Raw genomic sequence first — 22099 nt, 5'->3', positions numbered from 1 at the left:
CAATGTTGTTCATCAGATTTGGGGTTGAGCAATGATCAACAGTTCATATTCATATTTTTTTTCCCCCTCCCCACTGTTAAAATGTCCTCAAGCAAACCAAAGTGCCCTGCTGGCATGGACAAAAAGCATTGATTGAAAAATAATCAAAACAGATTTTGAGGGGAGGATTTAAAAAAAAAAAAAAAAGAAAAAAAAAAGAAAATGCAAAGACCAATATTATTCACATTTGACTAATTACTGTACAGTTACACTGAGTGAATGCTAACTAGGAAAATAAGTCTACCGGCATGTTTTTGAACCCAAAGGGTTCTGTTACACTGGGCATCTGGAAAAAGAAGAAGAAAAAAGAAAAAGAAAGAAAATGACCAAAGGGCACAATTAACGGGGGTTGAGGAAATCAGAGACAATTCCCAAAGTGAACTCTGTCCTCATCATAGAAGAAAAAAAAAACATCTTCAGAGTGCAGATATTCTGCCGTTAATAATTTAAACTTTGATACACCTAAGCTTATAATTTTTCCAACATGTTTAAATACTGAATTAAATCACAACAATACAGCTAAATTTTTTATCATAGTGAATAATCAATTAAATGTCATGTACAACATATTAAAATATATACACAGAAATATCCATACAAATTGTAGTTTGTCCAGCTCTCTCTGCTCTCTTTTTCCTTCCGAGGAGAAACATCACAGGGATCCACAACACAAAAGAAAATCATCGCAAATGCTCACAGTTGATGCAATTTTTTAAAAATTGTGGATTTCAAGCATTAAAATTAATATACAGGAAACAATAGCAACCGAAAAAAAAAGGGGGGAAAATAATTTCAGAGCAGCACATTGACGGACAGGATCACAGAGATGAGGTGGGTTGGTGGAAGGAGATGTTGCGCAGAATAACCACTAGATGGCAGTATTTGACTACATCTCCAAAGGCTTGATTTTTTTTTTTATGTAGTCCAAATCTCAAGAATTACAGGACAAATCTGTAAAATTGGATCGATCTGAGCAATATTTGTTGCTCTGTTCTGTTAGTATAGGGATGTTGTTTGTTAATGTTTGTCAAGGCCGGCGTGGCTGTGTTGTAATTTACCACCTCGCTGCCTTCTTTCATCGCTCAGCTGCAGACGGCAAATCGTAGGAACACCGTAAAACAAGTCTACAAACCATGGAGCGAACATTCGGTGTGAGGGATCAGAAGAGAAAGGACAAGATGGTGATGCGGACGGCCGACAGCCTTAAAAACTCCACACCCTGTGTATCCTGAGATGGACAAGTCGGTGCTGTAATGGGCTGTTGGCAAGTGGAAAACTTACACAGCAAACAGTGAAACTGTAGTTTCAGAAGTGAAAAACTTAACTGCTTTTCCTGTAAAAAAAGAAGGATTGATCACTTAGAGGAGAGACTTTGGAGAGAAGAAGAGAGTTATCAGAGCGTAGACTGGCAAAGATGGTGGACGCATCAGAAAATGTCTTAGCTGTGGATCATTTTGAGAGTCTCTGCCTCCCTGTGTCTTTCGTGCAGAGCCATGGACGGGGAGAGCGACGGTGGCAAGGACGGGGGAGGAGGGGTGATGGGCATCAGGCTCTTCAGAGGGTGAGGGGACACTGGAGGGGGGAGGGAGGTGATGGGGGGCAGCACGCTCCCTTTCTTCCCGTCCAGCAGGAGCTGCGGCCGGCTCGCCAGGCCGGACTCCTTCCCTGTGCCGAACTCGTGGTCGTTTTCGTTCTCTGAGCTGCAGTCGCTCAGGTCGGTTATCTCCAGGTCTGAGTCTGACTCGGGGTCCTGCTTCACTCCCCCTCTCCTCTCCGTGGGGCTCTGCTGGCCCGTCCCGGTCCCGGCTCCCAGGCTGACCGCCCCCAGGCTGAGGCTGAGCCCCGTGCCCGGAGGGTTGGCCTCCGCCCGCTCCCGCTCCCCGATTGTCGCCCCGTTGCCAATGTCTGTCCGGCCCAGTGACAGGCTGCCCTGGTAGGGCGGCAGGCAGATCCGGGCCGGCTGACCACCCGCCGTGCCGTTCGTCCCGCCGGTTTGCCCCGCCGCCCCCCTCTCACCTCCGCCGGCCTCCCCTGGGGGGAGGAGAGAGGAGAAGGGGTGAGGCAGCTGGGAGAGGCTGCTCTGCAAAGGGTTGGGGTAAAACTGGGAGGGGTAGAGGGAGCCGGGGGGTAGTTTGGGGCAGTTATTGAGAGAGAAGGCCCCTGGGAGGTAGGGGTTGAAGCCCCAGGGGTAGTCAAAGGGTGGGCTGCGAGGGTACGGGCCCAGCAGGGACGGGGGCTTGGAGTAGCACGGAGCACCTAGGACAGAGAGAAGCCAGAGACGGAGGTTAGCGCTGTGAAGGGCCAAAGGTTTCCTGACATACAACATCCAAGAGTGTTCACTAATTACAGCCAGAAGTATTAGCAAGTCTAATCAGGAGCCACAGGGGCTCACTCTGGTACGGCAGCGAAAACCTGATGGTTCATATATGCATGCCAGAACTGTGTGATACGCACGCTTCACACTGCAGCTGTGAACACAACGATTCTGCACTGCAGTGAAAAGTAATCAGGTAGAATCCCCCTTACCTAAATGGTTTATTATTTCGCCATATATATCTTAAATAAGGGAAACATTTAAAGTTTTCGCGCCTCCAGTTTGATGGCGCATATATCACCGTGACACTGGATCTCGTGTCCCTGCGGTGGTTCGGCATGCCATCGCATCGTCTTATATGAAACCCCAGGAAAACCTCACCGCCTAGTAAATTAAATCCTGCGCTGTTTGAATTCAGTTCCTCGTGAGCTTTTTATTTGATGACACAAAAGTGAGGTTACTGCAAGGTGATGCTGGGATTCAATTTTAATGAACAAACAAAAGCGTTGCCTCTCGACCTACTCTACTTCCTTCCAAATGACAAACAACTCAAAGATTCTCTCTCTGCTGCACCCTCCACCTTCTCCCCATCTTTTCCCCCCTCTCTCTCTCTCTCCCTCTACTCTTTCACTCTGATATTTACTATGCAGGGCTAATTTGACAGTGGTGAAGTCTCTGCGTGCTGGGCCAGGAGTAGCTGGCAGACACATGAATATTGAATCAGTCAGGCAGGCCTCACTTGCTTATGAAAACACAGTAATGGGCGCCCACAGGCCACAAACTGAAGCCTGCACCCTCAATTAGGGCCTTCCTGCCTGGGAAGGGATTAGGACAGCGGGGACACATGGGAGGGAAAGGAGGGTGAGAAGGGAAGAAGGGGGGAATAGGACCCGAGGACAAACAGAGTGGGGAGGAGGAGGAGGAGGAGGAGGAGGAGGGAGGGAGGGAGGGAAGGGGTGAGCAGGTTGTGTGATGATCATTGCATGTGTGCCAGCATATCTATTTACACACCATCTCTGCAGCTCTGCAGGTTCGCGTGCACGAACACAAACAGAGGCATATGCGCACGTATTCCCCGATCAGGCGAGTGCAAACGCAGGAGAGGACAGACGTGAAGAATCGCGGCGGTTGGATGAGGTGGATGCATTCTTCAGCCCCGAAACTCGTCTCTTACCGCCGCCGACATGTATAATTCACAGGGTAACCTGGCCTCTCGCACTTGAAGCGCAGCCTCACTGCAGGCTGCTGTGGGACAGCCATCTCTCTTATTTCCTTTAACAATAAATGTTCATGCCTCCCCATATCCTCATTCCTCTCCCCGCTCTCTTCCTCTCCCCCCCCCCCCCTTCTTTTGTTTATGGTCTGTTGTCTGCCTGACACCGCCTATGGACGCTCCATACAAGCTGCCTCTTTCCGACTTTCTTCCTTGGATGCGGGAAGACTTTTAATTTTGCAGTGGCGCTCAGAGTTTCGGTCCCAACTCTTGCTATTCTTTCTGCTCACCTGAACTGAGGAAAGGGAAAGTGTCCAGTCTCAGTTTGTCTCCTTCGGGTGCCGGTGCCGCGGTCCCTCGATCAAAGAGGGATGCTCCTCTGCCGGTGTCTGGCAAGCGAGGAAACAGGGACTGTATGGCCTGAGTGACAGAGAGAGAGAGAGAAAGAGAGAGAGAGAGAGATGTGGAAAAGGGGATTAAAATATAAGTTGGTGACATGAACAAAAATGTCCTGAATAGAGAGCATGTGTTCCTACAAATCTGCCCCGGCGATGCGGCTGCACCGCGCCGGGTAAAGTCGAGTGTTGACAGCGGCACCCCGCAGAGCGTGATGCAAACAGGGACACAGCCGCGGCAAGGACAGGATGAAAAAAAAAAAAAAGAAAAAAGGGTGTCAGGGGACTCGGGCTAAAAAGGGAGGCAGGAGGACGCGGCGGCTCAGAGACTCAAAGGCAGGAAAAGTACAGAGTCAAATGGAGACCAGCGATTAAGATCACGGGCACAAAAGGATAAATGACAAGAAGATTAAAAAAAAAAAAAAAGAAAAAAAAGAGGGATTGTGGGACAGTTTGGGGAAAGGGACACGAGAGAAATAGGAATGAGATGTGAAACAATGACATCCACTCAGGAAGCAGGGCGGCTGTGCGAGTCGCAAGTTTTCTGTCTTAAAATACGCGAAGGTGAGGGAGTCGAGGTAAAAAAAAAGTGGAACGGTTGAATATGAGGAATAAAGAGGACAAAGGCAGGATTTTTTTTCCCCTCCTAACACGACCGTGGATCAATAGTATCTGTCACCCCCGCAGCCCCGAAGTTTGAAAGGCGAGGACTGTACTCCCAGGCTGCGAGATCTGCGTTGCTTAACAAACCGCATTAATGACCCGCCATTGATCTGATCTGACGCGACCCCTTTGCTTTCTATTTCTTTCATTTTCAATCAATGACACATGGATACGCCATCGGAGACACTGATGAGAGAAGGAGGGGATAACGGCTTCTTTTGTTTTAAGGGCAAGTTAAAACCGTCGTTCCCCCCCACCACCCTCCCCGGTCTCCTTCAGAGCCCGCGCCTCCTTATCCCCACCTTAAGGATGGCACAGACAAATGATGGATGAATCTCTCCTACTGTACTTTCAAGTTACGTGCACTTTCTGGGGACATTAGTCACCTGAAATAAGATTAAGTGCACACCGGCGCTCAAATCCAAGTTTAAAAAAAATAAAAAAATAAAAAAAAAACCCTCTCTTCAACAAATTGTGAGGCTGCATCAATAATCGAGAGCTGAATTTGAAACAATTAAATTGATTTGTTCATTTTTTTTAAGCACGCCTCTAAATATCCAAGCACTTTAATAGGCGCACAAGTGAAGTCATAACATTATTTTCCAGGCAAATTAGGACATTCTGGCTCCTGCTGTTCTCTTTAGGTTTTCTGATACAATTTGCCAGTGTAAAAATTTTACAATCTCTCAGGGCAAACAATAAGTGAATTGTAGTCTATTATGACCATTAGAGACAGTGAATAAAAGATAGCTCTGATGAATACCACCACTCTCTTGTTAAAAAAAGGGAATGCACAGTAGGGGCCTGAGAAATATCATGGCAAAACAACTGCACTGAAATGGATTTCAGATACCTGAATTAAATCAGTGCTGATAAAAAATTAAATACTGAAGCAAGGTGTCTTGCTATATTTTCTGTTCTTACACATTTCTCTTCCTTAAATTATCAAATAGTTTTCATGGACATTCAAGCCTGCGCGAGTCTCATGAACCACATTTGTGAGACGACAAAGGGGTGGACATTCTATACGCTGCAGCATATCAATTTTTATTGCTCAAAATAAGGTAAAGTGCAAATCATTATTCAGCCGCACCCTCTCCCGAGCGGTCCGTCCCACCCTTCATACCTCCGGGCTGCAGTCTGGTGTGGTGGTGCCCCCGTTGAAGTGGTTCTGTGCCAGAAAGAAGGGAGAGTTGGCCATGTCCAGGATGGGATAGTTCACCAACACCACCTTACTGAAGTTAAACTTGTAGGTGAAACGCTTGCCTTTGGTTTTGTGCAAAATACGCTTGTTGTAGTAATACCTGCAGAGAAGAAGGAGGAGGAGGAGGAGGAGGAGGAGGAGGAGAGGATATCGATGGAGGGATGGAGTGGAGTGATAAAGGAAAAAGGAATAGGAAAAGAGGAGGGAAGGATTAATATAATGCTCACATCAAGGTTTTGTGTTTCATCACTATAAGAAGAGAATAAGTAAACAACTTCAGTGCTGTGAGGCAAGAGCTATGCTGATTTCCCACTGTTTTTATTCATCTCCTCCTTCTTCAGATCAATTCTGTCTGACTGCCTTTATTCGATACAAGATGGTTTGTAAAGTGAAATTTTATTCAGCTGTTAACAGACAAGAAAACACAAATCTCTTTGAACCCCAAACTTGCAGAATGAAAATTTCCTTTTATTAGGCACAAGCCTATTTATCAAGTTTTAAAAAAGTATGACTTCAGTCATATAATATAAAAATATAATATCATAAAAACAAATTGTAAATGTATTTTCTAATTAAGAAATTATCTATAGCCCTAAATTGAAAAAGTCTTCACATGTTAAAGAAAAGAAATATAAAATCAGACACAATGTTTGAATGAGAACATGTTAGAATTGTGCACAAAGCAGCATATTCAGTGCAAATGGGAACAAACACCATGATCATAAAAGCCCCAGACACTAACCCAGCATCTGAAACAATCAGAAGCTGTTTGGACCCTGAACGCGTCGCGTAAATGACATGACACCGAGAAGCTGTCGCCACTTCCAGCAGCAAAGCGCACTGACAAAGAGGTGGGACAACAACAAGAGCGGTCTCCATGGGAACGACCTCCGGTGTCTCCCGCTGGGCATGTCAAGCCGTCATCATGCCAGTTTCCTCTGCCACCCACAGAGGTGTCAGAAAGTACAATCTGCCAGGATGCCAGGTTGATCAGTGGTGAAGGGGAAAACACGGAGCCATCTGGTCCAGGTGAAGGAGCCGAGTGCTCAGGTGTGGGGGAGCTCAGAGGAGGAGGAGGAGGAGGAGGAGGAAGAGGATAGAGTGGGGTGATACAAATAAAAAAAAAAAAAAATAAAAAAAACAAACCTGCGGATGTGTTATCCCGAGATACAAGTTCAAACACCGGACTGCGCTTCTTCCTGCATTTAGATTTCTTTGTTTGAAAGTGGTGCACGGAGCAAATTGCAGAATGCATTAGACGACCTCAGCACTAAACGCAGGCGAGCGCCGCTTCATTATGCAGTTGCACTATATCAACAAACACAGCGGCCATGTACATATCAGCATGCATCCACATTGGCTGAGCCCGGTGCAATGATGTGTACATGTTTTGCTTTGCGTGGCAATTGTGCCGTGGCCCTTAATTGAGCAATTAAGTGAGGCTAATTAAGAAGGCTAATTGTGGCCCCAGCCAATTCATAACAATTAGACGCTGACGACAGCCCCCATTAACAGGGGGCCAAAGGAAAGCGGTGGGGGGGACTGGGTGGGGGGGGACTGGGTGGGGGTGGGCGGGGGGGCGCCAGTCGGGGTAGCGCCTATTTGCATAAGAAAATTGTGAGTGTGTGTGGTTTGGGGGGGTATAAACTGCTGAAGGTGTAAAGTGTGGCATTGTTTTAATTACTTCAGGCAAGTTGGGTGCAGAGCAGTTTCTCTGCTCTGAAGAAGTCCGAGCAATTTCTCAATGAGGCTTAATATTGAAATCCCTATTGAATTTTTTATTTGACAGCTCAATGGTGAACTTTCCATTAGGATGTCCACAGATAAGGAGAAATTGAGGATATTGACGTTCCCCAGGAAAGGTCCCACCTTTATCTTTCCATTTTGGAAAAAGAGAGACGTTGAGTGAGGATTAAATCCAACGAGAGCAACGCCATATGTAAACCCCAGAGTGATAAACAGCGCTTGACATTCAAGCGCATCACCCACCTCAGTGCTCTGCTCAGCTTGTCGTAGTTCATGTGGGGTTTGCATTTCCTGATCCCCCACAGCCGGGCCACCTCGTCCGGGTCCTTGATGACGAACTCGCCGTAGTCCCCCTGCCAGGCGATCACGCCCTGGTACTCCTCCTTCTGCAGCAGCTCCAGGATGAAGTGCCACAGCTGGATCTGCCTGGAGCCGGGGCTCGACTCGGGCTTGTACGCCCAGTCTGGGAAGGCGAACCCTGGGCAGAGGGGGCAGGAAAAGGAGGTGGATGAGGTGCGGGCCCGTCATTTGTCCCGCCGCTCGCTGGGGGGGATAGCTGTCCGGATGACTGATGAGTGACGGCGGTGAGGGATGGTGTGTTTAATATCACAGCACGTGCCTTGAGCAATGTTAGTCTGAGCTAATGCCCTCTAGCCTCAACAGATTGGTCAGCGGGATGATGACAGCTCGCCGGGAGAGATCAGATTGATGCGGCTCATGTCTGAATTTTAAGAGCCAACTGTATGCACATCATGGATGAAGTTCAGGAGCTTTTTGACTCAGTCCAAAGAGAATCTGGCGCTAACTAGCCTTGTAAAAATATGAGATATAGAACCAATTACCACCAGAAATTCAATCTGCTTGGCAATGTGCACGTGTATGGTTAATCTTTGTAAATAGCTGAATATTTCACTTGGATTTCAGCATGTAATTTTGATGAAGTTTTGTCAGTAGGGTATCTAGTTGTTTTGGTGCTCTGGTTTTTTTATTTATTTATTTTTTCCCCCAATTAACACTCCTGGTTTGGGACAAGATTAATGATTCGTTTGAAAAATTCTGCACACATACAATCAAAACTTCACGCAGATTTGACAGAACCAAGCAAGACTGGCGCGGCATCACCTGCCTTCAGTCACAGTTCGGCGGCACTGACCTGGCGTCCAAAGGGCGGGCACAGGGGGGAGAAGCAGATCGCTGACGCAGTTACAGTCCATGGCTCCACAACACCTGAAACACAACAGAGAGGAAACGCCGTCTTTATACGAGTGAAACCAGGAGAACAGACACCGGCATCTCCCAGAAAAAATGACTGACTTTAGGAGGAATCAGCGAGCCAACAGGTCTTACTACTGTGAGCAGAAGTTGTAGAGAGTAAACTTTGTTGAAAATGGAGGTATTGCATAAGGGTCTAAAGGTGCAATATGAATTCAAAATCATGCCGTAAATCGATGTGAAATATAGCAAGGTTATGTTTCATATGTCTTTGGTAGAGATCAGGTGTTTGATGGATGTGATCTTGTGTAGCCACCTGAGGCTGCGTCTGATGCAAGGCGGTGGACATCCCTATAGTGCATTTATGAACAGGAGGAATTAAATAGACTTTTGAAAGCCAACTTAAAAGCTGAGCCACATTATACATTAAAAACAGAGCTTTTAAATATAGAACATGCTTCGGTTTCTCCATGCTGGAGTTTGTGAGAAGCAGAAACTACACCGTTAAGCTGAGAATCTCTGTGCGTGTAAAGTTTGGTTGAAAGTTACACACGGTTTGGTTTAATGGGCTCCAAGAAAGGGAAAAACTTCAGGTGGCTTAGAAAACTGAATCAATTCTACAAACATATATTTTTTTCAATCAGTTTATTAAGTGTTGTCATCCATTTTTATTTCAAAATTCAGAATCAGAATCGACATAAAAACACAGAAATTAAGAAAAGTAATATACACAATAGTAACCATAAAACAGTGGTCAAAGATTAAAAGTCTCATTCTATAGAGATACCCCGGCCTTCCAGTGTACATTATATTTAGAATAATTATCAACATTGAACTCAGTGTTTCCATGGATTTTAAAATTGCATCATCTCTACATATGAAATCTTTTTTGTGGTCTAAAGTTACTCAAATTGTAACATAAGTAAACATAAAAAAAACTTTAACTAAAAAATTGTATTAATCTCTTTAAAAAGTTATAACTCGGGATGTATTTAAAACAAATGAATTAGCTGCAGGAAAAATAATGTGATCATCTGATGATGAAAGTTAAATACACTAATATGTGTAATGTCACAAAAAAACGTGTAGTAGTGGGTTAGACGTAGGAATTTTCATTCTAAATTATTGCAAAAAAAACAAGAAAATATAGAAAAAAAGCAAAGCTCAAGAAAACTATAAGAACCTCTAAAGTTTACCTTAGAAATATGTAATATAATGACTGAGTTTTCAAAAACAAATTAATAGAAAAGGTGAGAATATAAAAAATAACTGGAATATCGTGATCATCTGAAAGGAAATCAAACACACTGGTATGTTTTTGACGTCACCAAGAAAACAAAATGTGCAACAAATACACTGCCAGACCGAAATGGATTAAAGTCTACAAAATATGTGACATTTCAAATAAGTCCACTGTTGAGGAGCAGAGCTGAGTGGAAAAACTTGAAGAAAGCAGAGGTCCATGACAGCGATCGAAACAATGGATCAACATGGAAGAAATTAATGTTACCTCTGCAATGTGTTAAGTATCATCATTACATTTTTAACTTGTAGTTCAATTTTATTCATATTTCTCTTTTTCATTTGCAAAAATACTAAATAAAAAGTAAAAAGTTAATAAGCACATATTTATCTTTTTTTTTTTTCTTACTTGTTTATTTTCGAACCAATAGGAGACTTTGGCTTATGTTTTTATGTTTATTCATGTACGGCACTTTGTGTCAACTGTGATTAATTTTAAAATGCACTCGACGAAGAGAAGCTTTTTTTAAAGCACCTAACAATCCTTAATAAAATAACCAGAAGTGAGCATGAACCAAACTGTTGATTTTTCACGGTAAACAGCATGTGTGTGTGTGTGTGTGTGTGTGTGTTTGTGTGTGTGTGTGTGTGTGTGAAAGGAGGGGTGTGCTGCGTTATTAAATGAGAGCTTACAACGACAACGTGCTGTAGATTAGAAGCCTCTCGGTGTGTGCTGACAGGGGGAAGCGGCGGATTCCAGTGTTTCCATGACAGACAGGAGGACTGCGAGCCGGGATCAGGTTTGGATATCACACTTTCATCAGGGTTGTTTTACAAAGCTCAGATGGAAGAGATGCCCTGCTGCTACACTGGTATCTTTAATGCTGGCCTCTCTATCTCTGCCTTCACTCTCTGCCTCTATTTAATTATGCTCTGTGAATTTTGGATTTTCCCTCCAGCATTGAAATGGAACGTGAATTATTAAGGTGTGTTTGTATAAATTATTATTGCTAACTCCAGGCATTTCTCACTCTCTCTCACTCTGACCGGCTCTCTCTTTCTCTCGCTCGCTCGCTCTCACCCCGCTCCTAGCCTTTGGATTGTGGCCCCTCTTGCTCTCTCCTCCTGCTCTTCATCCTCCTTGTTTTCATGCCGCTCGCTCTTTCTTCAAATGCGGAGCTGACACTCATCCCATCTCACTCACGGTTTTCCCCCCGCATCATTCCTGTTATCCTTGTTCCCCCTTTCTTTAAGGAAAAAAAAAAAACTTATTCTTATTATCTCTGGCTGCTCTCCTCATCCTTCCATAAGGGGTCAAAGGTGACATCGGGGTTCAAACAGAGCTGGAACTTCTATCTTCAAACACAGCTCCTCATTTTCATGTGGGACTTTTCACAAAAAAACTATACGAATGTAATCAATAGCAGATATCATTTGTCTTCTGCGGGAGACCGAGGGGAGTTCATACAACGCGCCCAACACGACGTGATTAGAAACTATTCCAGAATGTATGTCCTTCCATTAAAACGTCGACGTCGAACCCATTCATCTGACTGAAAGGCCCCCGCGAAGATCAGTCTTTAAAAAATGAGATATTCTTTGTGTTGGAGGTAGTAATCTATAAGTTTCTGCTCCCCTGTGGGCTACGGGTCATCAATACTGCATCATCTCTTTCATTTACCATATTCTCATGGTCCGCGGCATGTATAAGCTCATCTCCTCCGAGGAAAATATATATGTGTGCTCCTATCTGTCGGAGTCTCTCCAGCTTCCTTCCGCACCACCTACGCACTACCTCAAATCTATATCCATCCTCCCGTCTACTATCCAAAAGCATATCTATACAGGTGAATCCTCCTTTCCTGTTTCCCACCTCCTTTCTATTCACTCACACACACACACACACACACACACACCTATCCACTGTATTCTCCCCCTCCCTGCCAGCCTCCCTCCCGTCCCACCCATCTCCTTTTCTCTCCCTCACTCCTGCTCTGTGTGTTTTGCTTCGGCGCAGTAATTTTCCGTTTGATTTCGGAGGTAATGCATTTTTTACAAATCAAAGAGGAAGCCAGGCTGCACCCCCCCCCTTTCCTCCTCCTCCTCCTTCTTCTACACTTTCTCTCTCACTCTCTCTCTCTCTCTTTCTCTCTTTCACTCCCTCCCTCCTCCTGCTTCCCTCCCTGCCCAGTCTCCCGTTCTCGCCCCCCTCGGCCCCCCAGGCCAGAGAGGAGATAAAGGAGCCCCCATCATTTCCTTGTTAGTTTTGATTTGGGCAGCACAGGGCTTTCAAGTTCCCCCCATCACCCCCAGAAACATTATAACTAGCAGCCCAGGGAATACTGTTCCTCGTACGCACACACACACACACACACACACACACACACACACACACACACACACACACACACACACACACACACACATGCATGCACAGACTGTCAGATACAGGCGCTCACACAGATTGTAATGGATTGTGCATACACAGTAAACACACAGTCTCGAGCAGAAGCGGCACAAACACGCAGGTATTCAGGTAGTCGTCGCAGACACGGCACACAGAATAAGACATGGAGCCCATAGATATTGACTGAATCAATATTGACACACTAACACACATCTCAGTACGCTCATGGAGAGAATGCACTTTGTTTACTAAAGACGCCGCCGCGCCGATCGGCGAGGAGAGACGCAGGCAGACGAAAACAACGCAAACGCGCTTCATTTTGACTGAGGACACAGCGGCCCAAACAAAAGGGTCCCGCTCCAACAAAAGGTCACCCGTGAAAACCCGGGGTGGATGATGGATCACGCAGATACCTGTGACAATGGTAAACTCGGAGAGGGGCACCTGCAACAGCCACGCTGCGAACAAAAAGAACACATTCAGAGCTCAAAGAAAAGCCGGGGCCGTTCTCCTCCACATGTTGTGAAGCGCAGAGTCGAGCGAGAGGATCATTACTGCTGGAAACCCTCTGGTGTGTCGATGATTCAGAGGCTTTTCATTCTTCAGTCGACTTGAAAGAGTGCGCTGGGTTTTTTTGTGACAGGGTTTACTCTCTGTTTAAGACACAACAACGCAAGGACACGCACATGCACACACACACACACACACACCCACATTCGCTCAGTCAAGGTTGGGAGGGAAAAGGGTTTTACAAACATGCAAACATGTCATCTGTGTGTCTTCTGGTTTTTTAGTGCTTGACAGTGAAATGTATGCAAAAAGATCCCATCTGCAGACTGAGGAGAGTCCTGTCTAAACCCACAATGCACTGCACCACGGTCACCACGCCATAAACTCTGAACAGGAAAACCAGTGACACATTCCTTTAAGAGAAAATAAAGTCACTTATTTCAGTTTTTGCTTTTTCCCCCCCGAGTGCTGAACCTGAAGAGGGTTTTGGGTTTTTCTTTTTCTTTTAACAACCACAATTCAAATAAAGTTTGTTGCTTTTAGGTAACTTTTGTATCATGTAGTTCCAGTTGACCTGAATTAAACCTGCTGGTGCAAAGAAACCCGTAACCCTGAACTGAATAAAACAATCTAAAAGATGGATGGATGAATGGATTATCAAAGCAGAAGAAATAGAAATACAATTTAAGAACAATAGTTCCCAAAGGCTGGATAATTCACTCAAAACAATTCTAAGTGAATCAACGAATATGTATAAGCTGAATTACAATAAAAAACAAAATAAAGAAATATACCAGCTAAAGAAACACTTTGCTGTCTTAATTATAAAGCAATTTAGTTTAAAGGAACAACCTTCAAAGTTCTAGTGAGAACAACCCCTGCAATTAAACTGCTGATATTGGTACATGCATGACATTTTCAGACACACCATATAGATGTGATCCAATCCATTAAGGCACAGGTGTCAAACTCATTTTAGTGCGAGGCCACATACAGGCCAATCTGTTTACAAGGCGTCCAGACGACTAAAATCACAGCACGACAACCTTTAAATACGATATTTGGACAGTGTTTAAGTGTTTTAGTGCAAATATGTTTAAAAACTTTGCTGAATATAGTTAAATGAATCTTTTTTTACCCAAACAAACAAGTTCAGTTTGAGCATCAGGCCATTTTTCATGACGTCTCCTCAGAAACAACACAGTTTAATGTCAAAAGAACAATTTTCTCTAATTGTGGCATTTCACAGCTTGTTACTGAAACAATGAAATGCACAAAGCAAAGAAGAAAAAATTGCAGGTTTTTTTTTTTTTTTTTTTTTAAGAAAACAAATGATCAATGTCTTAAATGATCATCATGTTAGGCCAGATTAGCCCTTCTGATGGGCCAATTTCCATTCATGGGCCGAATGTTTGACCGCCGGTAAACTTGGAATATCATCACATTTGTTCCACAATAACTGGTGAGTCTGACAACTTTAGGCCACTGTGCTGACGTAGAAATAATCCAAGCAAAAGTACTATGGAATCAGGGTATATTCTAAATAATAATGAAACTGGGATGAGATGAGCCTTGGTGCAGCTTCTCACAATCAGTTGTGTGACAAAAGCTTCAGGTCTCACTTTTGCATTTGGACCTTTACGTCTCCCTCCCGAACAGGCGCTGGCCGATATTCGCTGTGATGCAAGCTTGCAACAGGACTCGTAATCTGTATGAGCGGGCCCAGCAGCAGAAGTGGCATACTTGTGAAGCCAAGGTTAGTGGGCCACTGATGGGAGTGAAGAGGAAACAGCATGAGGAATATACTATAGTACCAACTATGTTTTGAAATTCTGCAGAGTGACTGGGGTAGCAGGGGGGGGGGGAGGAAAGGGGGGGCGGCCTGACATTCAGGCAACATTATGTCTCCAGTGCTGTCTAAAGAAGGAAAGAGTGATGGGTCACGATATAAAAAGATAGAAAAATGTGAGAAGCATGAAGAGTCTGGCCTCTCCCGCTTTCTTTTTCCACTAGATGAAACGGACTCTGTACATCTGTCTCATCTTCCTTTTTTTGGTTGCCCCTGAAAAAGGCCCAACTGAACCTGCTCTCTCTCTTTCTCTCTCTCTCTCAACTTGCCTCTCTCCCACTCTCTCTGTCTCTCTCTCTCTCTCTCTCTCTCTCTCTCTGTTCCTCTCCCTGGTTAGCTCTGACACACTGGTCAGCCTCAGGGTGGAAGAACAGAGGGACTCTGCTATGGGTTTGTTAGGAGATGGAAAGAAGGAGAGAGGAGAAACGAGGAGGGGAGAGATGGAAGAGAGAAGGAGGGGGAGGAGGGAGGAAAGGGGGGAGGGTGGTCAGGAAGAGGGAAAACACCCTGTCTATCCAAGTGTTAAAGAGAAAAGTCAACGTTGAAGCATGGTTTATTACTACAGAGGGTAATAAAGAATTACCTTTCGTTAAATATCACAGCAAATATGAAATGATGTTGGAGGCTAATGGTGTGCAAAGTTCATACTTATTAAGCAATGATAGTTTTGAACTATTTTACAAAATGTAAGAACTTCACAGCAAATAGCCTGTATAGACATGTCTTCTGAATCTTCTCAGTTTGCTGAAATTGTGATCCAGTGTGCAAAATATCAGTATGAGGACTCTGGATTACTTCAAAGATAAGGCCAAAAAACGACCTTCAAAAATGAAGCAATTGTGTAAAAATTAATAAAAATGACAGATCTCGGTCATTTTTTATGGTATACATTATAAATTCCAAATCACTATAAGTTTTGTCCCTGATTATCTTGTTTAATTCTTTTTGCAACATTTATCCATGTTGGCGATAACTGTATTTATTTTGAACATGCTGCCTCTGATACTGATATAAATGTAACGACAGCCTCTTACACTGGATGGTAATCACAGTAAAACCAGCATGTACAGAGTGGGAGAGTCCCGGCACCACATCGGCCATATTGCAACTTTTATCACAGCTAAATTTCCACATGATCACTGCTGTGTACCTGTGAACTGCGTACACCCATCATGCTGTCATGTGAAAGAGTGAGAAATCAGCGGGGCCGCTGTAATGGGAACAGGCAGCGGCGCAGTACTGTCAGTGTACTTAACCAAGATGTATAGTTACAGGAGCGCCGAGGCTCTGCGCGTTCCCCCCACAGAGCAGCCATTACTCCACACGGCGGGGGCAAAGCTAATACTGAGTCCTTCGCACCGAGACAGGCTATCATCAGACGGAGCTGCCCGGCCGGAGTATCAGCCAGAGAAACCTAGTTTGAAAGACACGCCGGCGCAGCAGTGGTGTGAAGTCGTCAAGCCAGCCTGTTGTTTGTTAGTATGTGAGATAAAAGATGGACAAATTTGACGGTTTGATACAAATTATTGAATTTACTTTGGAGATTTAGATTTTTTTTTTTCTTCTTTCCCAAACACTTTTACTTCCTACAACTCACAATTCAACACAGTATTTGGCAGAACAGCTCTGAATTTCTGAATTTTCACCTTGGGAATAAATAAAGGTTTCTTGAATCTTGAATTTGCAGTTTCTATTCCGAACACTGACAGAGCTGGACCGTTACTTCCTTTATGGATGACGACTCATATCAATGACACTGTCAAGCATTCAGAGTAACTTCATAATGCGTGGTCTCTTTGAAGGATAGTATATTCTGCTTAAAATAGCTACTTGGTTACAGTTTTAAAGCGTAATAATGATAGCATAGTCTTTAACTTCTCACCACTAGATAACAGTTTTTGCCTTTCTTAATACTCAAGCTGAAGGCTTCATTGTGACACTGTAATAGAAACAAGAAATTTGTTTTCTTTTTTTGCTTTTGTACTATTTCAAAATGTTTTTTTTTTTCTATTTCTGCTCTACCTCAGTAAATTAGTTAAATAACTACTTCAACCAGTCATTTTTAAACCAGCTGTACTTCGACTTAAGTGTTGAAAGATAATTGAGACGTCCCCCTCCAGATGAGAGACCATAGGCTGAGTACTTCTTATTGAAACTGTTAATTTTGTATTTTCACACATATTAAACACACTACAACGTGTCAGTAGCGTCTGATTTTCTGTCCATATTCACCAGTTTCAACTCGAGCAAAAATATCTCTTATGAGTTAATGTGTAAGTGTGGCAGCAAAGTAACTTATTATCACTACAACAAATCACAGAATCCATTGTAAACGGCGATGAGCTGATCAAAACAAATATATTAAAACTTTTGGCACAAAGTGCGTTTAATGTGCAAATCCCATTTTAAAAGACTATAATTTGTGAATTTTGAATTTCTGAATTGGAGGTCAGTGGCTTTCAAAGTGTAGGGTGAGTTAGAGGGAGTCAGATGGAGGAAATCTGTGGGTCAATGAAATGTTTTTCCCAGTAAACTGAAGGGATAAATATTGCTAAAATTATTTATCTATTGTCTATCCAATGAAGACAACTGCCAATCATACATTCAACATACACACAGGGATAAGTTAAAAAGAGTAACTATTCTTCACAGTAACTTGAAGGATTAGTCTGAGATATAATTTGAGGGCAAAAAATAGTTCATCGTTGTCACACCTGTTTTAGTGAAACAATCTTGTTTTAAGAGGTACACATTTGAAATGTGAATCAGTCATAAGATCACTGCTGAAAGATTGATGCAATGCTGTGGAGTCTGTTACTGTGGAATACCGGGGGTCCAGTGCGCTCCTTCCCCCTCAGAACACTTAACAATATCAGCATTTTGCCACGGTTTCATTCATGGAGACAGGTCAGGTGAAGTCTGGAGTCTGGCTCCGGTCATAAATAGAAAGCTGTAGCCTCTGATCGCCTAAATAAGGAAACTTGGTCTTTCAGACTTGCATGAGAGACGCAGAACTCCAACAAGTTTAAGGGGAGTTGAGTGGAGATGAGGATGTCGGCTGCGTGAAAACAGTATGATATAGAACGCCGGCCTTAAGAAAATAAGGAAAAGAAGGGGAAAAAAGGATGAAGAAAAAAGTATCAATCGATAGGGTTAAATTATTCATCGTCATTAATTATCGATCGCTCTCCGCTGCCGGCTCGTCCGCCTCGCGCCAGAGTTGAAAGGAGGGAAAGCGCGCTTTATTAAAACCGGCTCGAGCCTCATTGTTTCATGTCCCGCGGCAAAGAAAAAGCTCGAGTTTGGCTCTGCCCGCGCCAGTGGAAAAACACACACACACACGCGCACGCACACACACAGATTGCTCCACCTCCCTCCTTCCCTCTCCCTCTCTCTCTCTCTCTCTCTGTTTCCCTACCTCTCTCTACCTCTCACCCTCCCTCGCTCCCTCTCGACGCACGGGAGGAGCTTTGGGGAGCCTCGCGCGGTGTTCACGGGGCGGCTGTGTCTCGCGTGGATCGATGAGGGATCAATGGCTCGCGCTGACTAATAGCCAGAGAGCGCCTTTGATCTCGCGGCTGAGAGATCAAAACCTGCGCGAGAGGGAAGAGAAATAGGAAAAGAAACTGCGCCGGCGAGCTGACCTTCACTCACACGCATACACACCACGCACACACGCACGTGCATGCAAAAACCCACGTAGTCTACTCATCGCGCGCAGCTTTTAGGAATTTGACTGCGGGATATCCTACCAGCAAGCAAACTGTGAGAGATGCACCACAAAACACGCGGCATATAGAGAACGCGCACGCGCTTAACACGGGTTGATTTGTTGTAAAATGACAGGTGACCCTTATCAACAAGTTCCTTCAGTGAAGCATCGGGACATTTCAACTTGTCTAAACATTTCTTAACTTCTACTGATATGGAATTGTGCAAACATTAAAAATAAAAGTTGCAGGAAAACAAGCGCCTTGTTAGGCTCATACTCAGACACCAGGTGGTCCTGAAGCATTGCAACATGTGAGAGAGTGCGTGTGTGTGTTTGTGTGTTGTTCTGGAACACGTGTACTGATGCCACAACCTTAAATGTCTTGCTCCTTGACTCACAGTTGTGACCTCCATAGGCAGGGTTCAAACCAGCAATCCTCTGTTTGCAAGCTTTCTCACCCTTTAACCTCAAAGCCTCTTTTCCAAAAGCATCAATATTTTTCCCTTTTTTTTCAGAACCAATTATCCTCAATTACTTCCAGCCTGGATCAGTCAGACATCCAGGACAAATTGAAATGCAACTTTAGGTGATAATTTTTTGGCCAGTTTGATGAGTCTGAAAGTGGGAATCATGCTAAAACATGACTTTTGATCATGCAAGCAGCTCTTTGGTCTCTAGACTGATTCCAGATGTTTCTCCTGATTCAAATGCAGTCTAGAACAAGGTTTTAGGATGTAAATGCAGCCTGCTTACAATGACTCAAAAGGAAATTCGGAATATTATTTGTTCCAGTTTTCTTCCCCATGATGGCTTCACAGAACAAAAAACCAAATCAGACATTTTCAGAAGGAAATATATGTTTTTAATTTTTAACTACAACTGCACAAACATTGGTCCATCTAAATCTTCTCAATACTCCGTCTGAATTTCTTGCTGTTTGTAAAGCTTCTGTGGAACAGTTTGTTCCTGAGTGAGACACAAAGCACAACATTTTAAGTTTGCACATGTTTTTTTGAGGCTTTTTTTCCTTTATCGTAAATGAGGTGTGTTTTTATGCAACCTGCGTCACAGGAAAAGCACAATTAATGTTTCAGTGTTTGGACCAGTGGAAACAGCTGGATTTAACTCTTCGAGAGATCATAAGAAATGTAATAAAAAGCTTTGTATGTCTTCTGTATAATGGCACATAGTAAGAAAGCAGATTACAATTCGCTGCTAAACTGTACCTTGTTTTTTTCTTTCTGTACCTGAGGAAATGTGCTCCTCTCTTCCTCTGTCTCTCCGCCTCCCTCTTTATCCCCTCCACCTTCACCCCCCCTCCCTTCTCTGGTCAGTGAGTTACTCTCTCTATCGCTCTCACTTCCCGAATTAACCACTCAAGAAGTCACCACCGACTCAATCAATAGCTCATACATAAACCCTGCTATAATCGCTCCCCCTGCCTGTCTGTCTGCCCCCCCCCACCCCCACCCCTCCCTCTGCCCGCCTCTCCTCACCCCCCTTCACCAGCATCTCCTCAATCTGCCCCTCTTCTGTGTCCCTCTGCCTCATTTTAAATGTTTTATCCTGTCCGTCACTGACAATACTGGACTCCCTCTCCCCCCCCTAACTATCAAATCTCTCTCAGAAGCAGCAGGCGGGGGGATCAGGACACTTCTTGTTTGCAAAACAGCACCGGATGTGCATCTTCCTCGAGAGTCTGAAGCAGTTTTACATCACTTTATGGAAGAAGATGCTTTATCCTAGAACGGCACGTTTTGTAAACCATTGCAGTATGTAAATAAAATTAAACATTATATCATTTTGCATTAAATTCACATCATAAAAATGTCATTTCTTTCTACGAGTCGTCTTTTTTTTTGTGATTCTATTTGGTTCGGAGGCTGCTCTGTCCTAATATAACAGAACATGTTGGATTTTGTTGAACCAATCAAGCACTGCAATTGATTTTTCTTTTTTTTTGTTGTTGTCCCCCAGTGTTTTCACAGTTCAACTGTCAATCATGGAGAAATATAAGTACTTTTTAAGCTGGTTGATGGTATAAACAACCCACTGATGGACACCAAGAGCAACGATTTCAAGTTCTTAACAAAATGTGTTCATGAATCTGAGGATGCGCAGAGCGTCTTGGGAGGGGCAGAGCTTCCATTGTGGCCATGCTGTCTATACGCTGCCCGAGACTGTCACTGGAATACAAACAGGAAACAAAACTCGTGCCTGAAAGCAACATGAACACGAAGTGTATAACAAATTATTATGTTCTTCATCTAATTTAGTTTTTTTTTTCTGTTTTCATTGTTGCTAGAATGAAATAAATACTGACAATACTTAAAAAACTTTAGCATACTGCTGAATATAGCTCATTATCTGTACTGAAGAGAACAATATAAACAAGTTAGAGCGTACAGCCTATTAATCTTGACAGAGGAAGAGGTCTTTACATAGAGAAACAATTAATTCAGACAATAAAAGCAAAATGCTGAAAACAATTACACAAACTGAACAATAAACAGGTGATTGTTGATGATGTTCCTCTGTGATTTTAAAGCTGGAGATCTGGAGCAGCCTTCACTTCACTTGTCCTTGCCTTGGAAGTTTAACTCTTGACGGCCCCCTCCTCTAGATCTGCCCCTGCGTCCACGTGGCGAAAAGTTACTTCAAACCAGCAGAAGAAAACATATCTTCAATCCCTTTTTTCACGAGCGAACGTCCACAGAAGCAGCTCGCTGAGAACTAATACAACCCAATCTGTTTATCTCGTGCCGCGCACTTACTGTTTGAAAGATGACCCGATGCTACACTGGGAGTATTTCAACCCCTGTTTCACTGGCTGCTCCGTTTCTTCGGGGACTTGATATTTGTGTAGCATCCCTAAAATTTATTACAGGAGCAGAGTAATTCTTTTAAGTGCAGGGGCCTTATCGGCCCGTGCTAGCGGGTCCTGCCAGGATGGACCCAGTATTGCGTTATAGCAAAGACAAGGAGACATCAATATTGCATTATCTCATGTTTAACTGTGAGACACAGATAGTTGTTTTGGGGGCCTTAAAGATATTGTATTACCAAAGGAGATGCAGACAGACACACACACACACACACACACACAAACACACATGCATACACAGACATGCACAAGAAGAGAGAGAAAAACACACAGAGAATTTTAAAATTATAAGGCCTCCACACACCCTCTGCTAGTACCCCTTCTCACTCTATCTCTTTCTCTCTCTCTCTCTCCTCCCTCGCTTCTTCTCTCTCTGCCTCTCTCTCTAAAGTCTTTGATTCGTCCGTATGGTTTGATCTGCAAGAGAGCGAGTTTTGTAAACACATTTTTCACGATCATATAGCCACGGGCAAGGGGAGCGTGAGGCGCGGAGGAAGAAGAAGAAGGAGAGGGAGAGACTCAGAGAGAGAGGGTGTGTGTTTGTGTGTGTGTGTGTGTGTCTGTGTGTGTAAGAGTGAGAGAGAGAGAGAGAGAGAGAGAGAGAGAGAGGGACGTTTAATGAGCGTACAAGATGGAAAGATAGACTGACAGAAAATGCAAGGATGGAGCCTCAAATATGGCTTACTGCTGTACTGCACAGGGCAACAAA

General features: G+C 43.9%; 1 protein-coding gene across 1 annotated transcript in view; it reads right to left on the bottom strand.

Moving 5' to 3' along the window:
• Positions 1-902: 902 nt before the first annotated feature.
• The window catches only part of erfl1 (Ets2 repressor factor like 1), a 37383-nt gene continuing 16186 nt past the window's right edge, over positions 903-22099 (bottom strand). The window contains exons 2-6 of the mRNA XM_030103691.1: positions 8728-8801; positions 7818-8052; positions 5751-5928; positions 3857-3986; positions 903-2295 (exon numbers count right to left, since the gene is read on the bottom strand). Coding sequence (XP_029959551.1) covers positions 1478-2295; positions 3857-3986; positions 5751-5928; positions 7818-8052; positions 8728-8788 — 1422 coding nt within the window. The 5' untranslated portion in view covers positions 8789-8801 and the 3' untranslated portion in view covers positions 903-1477. The remainder of the gene's footprint in view (positions 2296-3856; positions 3987-5750; positions 5929-7817; positions 8053-8727; positions 8802-22099) is intronic.

This window comes from Salarias fasciatus, chromosome 11 (assembly GCF_902148845.1).
Source record: "Salarias fasciatus chromosome 11, fSalaFa1.1, whole genome shotgun sequence".
Taxonomy (NCBI): Eukaryota; Metazoa; Chordata; class Actinopteri; order Blenniiformes; family Blenniidae; genus Salarias; species Salarias fasciatus.
Note: the sequence above shows the minus strand (reverse complement) of the source record. Positions and strands in the feature narration are given on the sequence as shown.